Source organism: Aulonocara stuartgranti (genome assembly GCF_965226115.1).
Source record: "Aulonocara stuartgranti genome assembly, chromosome: 17".
In the NCBI taxonomy this organism is placed as follows: domain Eukaryota; kingdom Metazoa; phylum Chordata; class Actinopteri; order Cichliformes; family Cichlidae; genus Aulonocara; species Aulonocara stuartgranti.
This window is the reverse complement of record NC_138953.1, coordinates 7,773,028-7,781,091: the sequence shown is the minus strand read 5'-3', so window position 1 is coordinate 7,781,091 and position 8,064 is coordinate 7,773,028. Positions and strand designations below refer to the sequence as shown.

The following is an 8,064-nucleotide window of genomic DNA, read 5'->3' as shown; positions in this document are numbered from 1 at the left end:
GACGACTGCGTGTTCCAGGGGTTAAATAAATACCAGGAACATCCATTCACAAGTCAGCTCTCTGCCGTCAAATAAACTTTGTCCTTGGCGTCATTTCAGCTGTCCTGTTCGTCCTGTTTTGATTCCAAAAGTCAATGCCTCGACTGAAGGCAAACACAAGGGAACAAACTTCACTATAAAACTGCCCAGTCTTCTGGCTCCTGTCTAAAACCACCTGCCGTCATGGACAAATTACTACATCTAATATCACTATCCATTCACATCTTGTGTGTGTGTGGAGAGGGTGTCGTACTAATGCCAGTTGAACTTGCTCCCATCCCCTGTAACGACAAAGCGGTGGAGAAGCTGTCTCGCTTGGCCGTCACTTACATCAATGAGGATCGCAGCGAAGGATACAAGTTTGCCCTGAACCGCATCGCAAATGTTCATCTGCACGCTCAGGTTAGTCCAAAGACCAGAGGAGGCTGTAAAACACGTTTGTTCATCCTAGACCAGGGTGGGAAGTGTTTATATGTAACAGCATGTAACAACAAAAGTCGCCTTGAGGCGACTTTTGTTGTGATTTGGCGCTATATAAATAAAATTGAATTGAATTGAATTGAACAGCCATGACCAGATTCATGTCAGGGGAAGCCCATTTGATAAGATTTAAAACAACAAAAATCAGAAATGACCCTTTTCCAGGACTCGCTGTGGCTTCTAGATTCTCCAGTTGAGGACCCGCTGGGTTACATGAAAGCTGTGAAAAACAGCAGCAGTTTCATTAGGGAGCAGCAACATAAGTACTAAAAACAACAAGAAACACTTTGGTGCGAATGGCCGCCATCAGTGCATGTCGCTTTTAATAAATGTAGCATTAAGATCAAAGTACATAATTTTATATCATAAAACGGGAAGCCATTCCTTTTTCACGCCTCGTGAAAAAAGGCCTCTAGGATTGAAGCGAGTGTTAATAAAGTCCAGGTCATTTCAGTCCAGCACTGCTGGGACAAACCTTGCACAACAGACTTTATGAACTTCATGCTGTCAGCTGCTGAAGGCTATAGTGGCCCGACTGTGGGATAGATCAGGTTTTAAGAGGCTCAGATCAACTTCATGACCTAAAAAGGCTGCTATTACTGTGGCGCAAAGTGTTGACAAATCATTATTGTACAAAGTGTTGTGTGGAATTACACAGAGCACCTCCTAAATGGTCCCTTATTGATATACTTAACAGAACAAATGATGCTACTTGGCAGGAGGACGTCTCATAAATTTGAGCCTCATAGCTTTGTTAATGCCTGCTCTCCTTTATCGCATGTGTTTATACTCTGAATTACAGGGCCCGGCAGGCAACGTGTATTACCTCGACCTGGAAGTCCTGGAGACCAAGTGTCACACAGGCAGCAAGAAACCATGGAAACGTTGTGACGTCAGGCCATTCATGGAAACGGTAGGATGTTCACACGTATACAAACAAGAGCACGTGTCCGCACGAGTAGGAGGCCCCTATATGCCTGAAGGCACTGTTTATAAGATATGTCCCACACTGTAACTGGACAATGTAAGAAAGTCACACTTAAACCATATACATGAAGGTATTTTTGAGTTTTTGGAAGTGTCAGGGCGTTCTTTCAGAAGTCACAGTCACTTTACCCATTTCCACTGGCAGATCTATTTTATTACTGTGACTTTTTTCAAAGCATAAATGTATTACTCTTCAGTAACTGGGCATTTGGAGGAAATCTTTCCCACAAAATGGAAAAATCTATTCTGTTAAAATAGATATTTATGGTTTACATATTTTACATATTTTACTTATGAAACTTCCATTATAAAAAAAACTATTGATTTAGTCCTGAAAGCAGCTCCTTTGACAAAAGGAAGGAACCATCAGCAAGACAATCATGGGCCACTTTATTAGGTACATCTGTTCAACTGCTCGTTAATGATTGTTGGTTTATTAATGGATTGTTGATAGCAGACAGGCTGGACTGGGCTCATCAGACTATGAGAGACACAATCATCTCTAGGGCTCAAAGAAACAACAACCAGTGAGTGGTGAAAATGTATTGCTGGCATCAGAGGTCAGAGGAGAACAGCCAGACAGCTTTCAAATGACAGCAAGGAAACAACCAAGATATGCAGAAAAGCATCTCTTACTGCACAACACAAACCTCTAAGCAGACGGGCTACAGCAGCAGAAGACCACACTGGGTGCCCTACTCGTGTCAGATAAGGCAGAAGAGTAGAAAAACTTGAACTTCCCTTAAGAGTCTGGATTTCTGCTATGACATTTGGATGTTAGGGTCAGAATGTGGTGTAAATGACATGAATGTATGCATCCATCCTAATTTTATATCAGCGGAAGTGGTGAAAGTGGTGTAACGCTGTGGGGGATCATTTCTTGGCACATTTTAACAAATAATAGTACCAAATAAATATTTAAACATCACAGTCTACCTGATTATTGTTGCCGAAAGTGTCCACAGTGTAACCATCTTCTAATAGCTGCTACCATCAGGATAAAGCATCATGTCACAAAGGTCATTTGGGATGTGGTGGAACAGCAGATTCGCATCATGAGTGTACAGCGGACAAATCTGCAGCAACTGCGTGATTCTGTCACGTAGCATGGACCAAAATGTCTGAGGAATATTTCCAGCAACCTTGTTGAATCTGTGCTATTAAGAATTAAGACAGCTCTGAAGGCAAAAAGTGGTCCAAACCAGTACTAGCAGCATAGTGTACCTAACAAAGTGGCTGGTGAATGTCGGTCCTCTAAAACTTACAAACACAACCTTTTTTTTACGGCAATGGGAAATTCAAATGAGTTTATTTCTTTTCCGTATAGGTGAGCGACTTATAAGCCAAAAACAGCCCTTTGAAGAAGTAACACAAGCCAAAACACTCACACTGGTCTCACTGATAGAAGAGTACATTCAAAGTTTTTTTGTCTTGCATCTGTTTGAACACATTGTGCCAAGTCTTTGTAGTGAAGTGGTTGATATTGGGCCAATCACGAATTCTGTCTGTTTTATCTTTTTTTTTTTTTTTTAAAGCAAATCTCTGGCAACTGCAACACCACCATCCTGCACACACCAGAGGGCTACTCCTACTTATACAGCTACGACTGTGCTCTCGTGCCAGGTAACGTTAGCAGGTTCCTAACCACTAACTGCTCACATACACAGAAGGTCGCATGCATACAGTGCTGTGCAACATGAGTCGCAACATAACGTCTATTATTAGATACCCACTGTTTATCGATATCTTTAAATAATGTGTAGCATCAGAGATCATGCAGCCGGCATGTGCTGCTTTGGATACCACATCAAGCTGGAGATTTAAGGTAAAGAAAATATTGAATTAAAACAAAGAAATTGTAAATATCCAGTAGGGAAAAATTCTCATAAGAAAGAACAGCAAAGACCTGAGGAGAGAAAAGTATCGACGTTTCACTGTGAGTATCTCAATTTGTTACGTGCAGGTGTAACTAATAACATTAATGATGGCCCAGTCTAATGGAGCTGAGTCCTAATTAATTATCAATTAGTCACACTAGTGAATTTCCCACTATGACAAATCAAAAGGTCGAGCGTGAAAATTATGATTTCGCCCCGATCTCAATCGATTTCCCTTCTCTCTCACTGCCACAGCGTTTGGTTTGGTGCTACTTTGGAGACATCAGCAAAAGCAGGTTACACCTCACTGTCATGAAAAGAGATGTAGATGTCCGATTTAAGTGCATTTGGACAGCAAAAAGTTGTGTATCCGTTCAAAATGACATGACTTTTTTTCCTTTTCTGCTTTCACTGTAAATTTAGTGCCACTGCTTTATCCAGTCTCTATCATCTGTTTGCTCATGTAATTTAATACAGACGTTTACTTATTCATTCTTATTCAGTTCTCTGGTTTCTGCAGATTCTCCAGAGAAACTCCAGCAGATCTGCCCAACATGCCCCCTCCTGCTCTCCGTAGACAGCCCCGAGGCCATGACTGCTGCTCGGGTCACTCTGGTATCCTATAAAAGGACGTCCACTATGGCTGCAGGGCTCGGGGTGAAAAAAATTACCAGAGCTGCTGTACAGGTATCGCTAGATATACTGTTATTAACTTTGATGGGGGGAAAGAAAGCTGCGGGGCTAATTTTATTGCTTGACAGTGCGTCAAACATTATGTTTATGGGGGGAAATCACACTTAAGGAAATTCTCTGGGTATACATATGCAGAAGGTACAGTGCACCTTTGAGCTTCTGTGTTCCAGATAAGAACCATTATTGCACAAGCATCACCATCACGCAATAGTTATAGACGAGTCTGGCAAGGTTGCAAAGGATCACTGAAGGCACTTTCCTCCATGGCCCAGCTTTTGTTTGGGGAGCAAATGAGAAAAACTGAATAGTTTGCTTGGGGACCAAAGCTAAGTACACAGCTTTTGCATATGATAGTCCAGCTTCAGGATGGAAAAACCAACATGATAGCTGCCGCAATAAAAAACCCTGCCATCTCTATTTGTGCCTGTGCTTGTGTTTGTTTTTGCAGTTTGCTCCTCTCTTCCTATATTATTTTTATATTTCAGTCTCTGCCAGTAAAAGCCACCTTTGTGGAATACACAGTGCAAGAATGCCCCGAGGGAGTGACAGAAAGAGGCACCTGCCAGCGACTGACACTCGACTCGGACACAGAGGTACTCGTATAGAAGTTACTCGAAAAAAATGACACATTCACACACCAATTTAGATACACTCGTACAATGTGCTTTAATTTATTGTTTTTTAGGATTCCTGTATTGTTTAGTCATGCCACTTTTGGAGATTATTTATTTTTAGGTCCTTAGTGTCCCAGCTAAGCAGATTTTGTGGCCTCCTTGTGTATGTAAACAAGAAGGACAAAAGCATTTCCAAGGTCAACAAAAATTGAACATTACAAACTTCACAAAGGTGAAATTCATGGAAGAGCTGTATAAATTCTAGATCTATTTACGTGGCCGCTAAGTGTATATTAATGATGAATTAGCACTCAGACATAGTCAAGCAGCGCTGTCTGAAACAGCACTTAATTACAAATCAATTCATTGATCACCATTGTGTGTGTGACATCTGGATAATTTCATGGATAATTTACTAGCTGACATGACTACTTTGGTTACGTTTAAAATGTGACGTCACTTAATGGTTTAGGCTCATTCAGACATGAATAGTGGTGGTGGGGTGCAGGTGGCTTGCGAAGCGGCTTGCAGATGCACAACAATTATTTGCAGGGTAAAGCAGGCTTTGATATCAGCTTCTAGTAAAAACATCAGCTGAGCTGCAGGGACTGTTGCTGAGCTTAACTTCATTTTCTGCCTGAACTAATGCTAATGAGAAGGAATGTACATTTTATTTTAATTATTTTAACCCACCCTGTGTCATACTCTTACTTTTTAATAGTCTCCCAGTATGTCACAGAAATACATTACCAAATGTCTCACACTCTTCTCTCAGACTGCAGGTTTCTGCACAGGATCTGTACATGGAGACACGAATACTGATCCTGATGTCCAGACGTCCTGTGAGATGTTTAAAGTACAGGTATGGGAGGAAATTACGTAATATTTTTTAATATTGCGTTGCTAAGCCAAAGTGGCAGCTCATTTATGCAAAGATCCTATAAAATCACAACTATAAGAATCAGTATGATGAGGAGGAAAGGAATAGAAGTGACTGCATGTGGACTGCATGTTGAACATGTTTCTTATTCTCCCATGACAAGAAGAAGAACAGATTTAGATTTATAGAAAAGCCAACATTCAGTGTGCACGCAAGATTTGACCTAAAAACCTGTTCTGATTGTTCTCTATCAAAAACTGTGAACGTCCTACATGCAGGAAAATCACAGCGGAGGTGTAACAATGATAGCAGCTGAATTATCCGCAACCCAAAAGTGAACAGAAAATTGAAATGCATTAATAGAAGAATGTCAGTAACTGAGAAAAAAAAGCAAAAACTACTGGAAAAGTGTAGCATTTAGTGTCAGTTCACACTGTGGGACTGTGAGTTGGGAGTGTAACAACCCACTGCTTGACCTTGACTTGATGAATGTTTCATGTTCTCTGTTTTCTTTCAGGGTTTTTTTTTTTTTTTTACTAAAGTAACCTTTAGAGTGAACATTTAACTCTCTGAATGGAAGCCAGTGGTCATATAATTATTCTGTCATATCTTACAAGTTGGTGGTTTTGTGTGTGTGTGTTTAATCCTATGTGTGAGATTTCAAATTGTATGCTCCTGCGCTGTAATTATGTTGTCTTCTCAGTTCTTTTTAGAGCGTGTGGTTTGTAAAGTAGTTTTACAGTATTGAGTAAAATTCATTCGTGCAGCCAGAAGAGTTCTCATTTGGTGTGGTGTTGTCTTCGTCTCTTCAGAATGTGGATGTCCTCCGGCCGGTGCAGCCACAGGGTCACGACCTCCCAGAAAACCCAGCAATCCCGACGTTCCCACCTGTGATTGGCGGCCCAGGAAACGATCCGCAGCCTGTTCCCTCTGACCCTCCCTTTCCCACTGCCGTTCACCCTGTACCCGTTGACCCCTCTGTGGCTGTTAACCCAGCTGTCCCTCTTAGCTCTTCTTCCAGTGAGTCTGCTGAAGGTCTACTCACTGAGGCTTCTGACTCATCCTCCGAGGAAATCGGAGGCCCTGTGGCTCTGCGTCCCCCTTTTAACTTCCGCTACCAGAGGCGTGACCGTGAAAAACGCCAGGCTTTGAACAACACCTCGCCCTCTCACCACCCTGTCTTCCTGTCTGATTTCCCCAGTGGGCCCTCTCCTTTCCGATCCTGTCCCGGTCCAGCTCGGTACACCACTGTTTAAGTGTTGCTGCTCTGTTCAGGAGTCTATTTTTCCATTTCTGATTTATCCAGCGAGAGCCTACGCTGATAAACGGTTCCACTTTCTGTTGCTGGAAGCATAAAAATAATTTGTGCTAATAAGAGGAAACCTATCTCTTTTCACTGGCCCTGAAATGACCTCTAATACTGCTGCACTGTTAACTGCTTCTAATGCAGCAAAATAGCTTCAGATGTTATTACAAATTTCAATAAAACTTGTTTTGAAACCCTCATCAGAATCTTCAAATTCTTACACTCATAGTCTGACAATGCCTACACTTATTTGGTAGTACATACAATTTTGATTGAAGAGCTGAATTTGTCAATAAAAGTCTTAATGGAACTAATCTTAACCAGTTTAATAAATAATTGAATGTTTTGAGTGAAACAACATGGATCAGAAAGCTGATAACTTTCATGCGCTTTTCTAATTCAGATATCCTTGCAAAATGCAGCCCCTGTGTTACAAGCATGTTTCATTGATTCTTTGATAATTCTCACATTTTTTACAAAATGAAGAACTATAGAAGGAAATGGGTGTTTTAAAAAAAGTAATGAGAAAATAACCAGCTGCAGCTGCAAAATCTTTAGCTGCCGTGCTGCAGCTGCATTTATATTCCTACAATTTCTATCAAGCCCATCCCTGCTGAAATTAGGCATCAAAGGGCTAACATAAAGACGCAGACAACCATTCAAGTACACGCCAATTTAGAATGCAATGCACATGTTTCTGGACTGAGTAGGGAAGCCACAAAAACTGGTGAGAACCCACATAGACACATTTAGAACACACAAACTGCACAGAAAGGCTCCAACCGACTACAGGAACCTTTTTGCTGTGTGCTGTGCTAACAGCTGCACAGCTACGTCAACTCACATCCAATTTTCTGTAATACAGGGAGTGCAGAATTATTAGGCAAGTTGTATTTTTGAGGAGTAATGTTATTATTGAACAACAACCATGTTCCCAATGAACCCAAAAAACTCATTAATATCAAAGCTGAATGTTTTTGGAAGTAGTTTTTAGTTTGTTTTTAATTTTAGCTATTTTAGGGGGATATCTGTGTGCAGGTGACTATTACTGTGCATAATTATTAGGCAACTTAACAAAAAACAAATATATACCCATTTCAATTATTTATTTTTACCAGTGACACCAATATAACATCTCCACATTCACAAATATACATTTCCGACATTCAAAAACAAAACAAAAACAAA

General features: G+C 40.9%; 1 protein-coding gene across 1 annotated transcript; it reads left to right on the top strand.

Annotated features, from left to right (window-relative positions):
- Positions 1 to 222: 222 nt before the first annotated feature.
- On the top strand, positions 223 to 7,062 carry LOC309691967 (fetuin-B; the record flags this gene model as incomplete). Its single annotated transcript, XM_082510047.1, has 7 exons — positions 223 to 441; positions 1,322 to 1,432; positions 3,042 to 3,129; positions 3,904 to 4,070; positions 4,562 to 4,669; positions 5,466 to 5,552; positions 6,383 to 7,062. 7 exons carry the CDS (start codon positions 223 to 225, stop codon positions 6,824 to 6,826), a joined length of 1,224 nt encoding a protein of 407 aa, XP_082366173.1. The 3' UTR covers positions 6,827 to 7,062.
- Between the last annotated feature and the right edge of the window lie 1,002 nt (positions 7,063 to 8,064).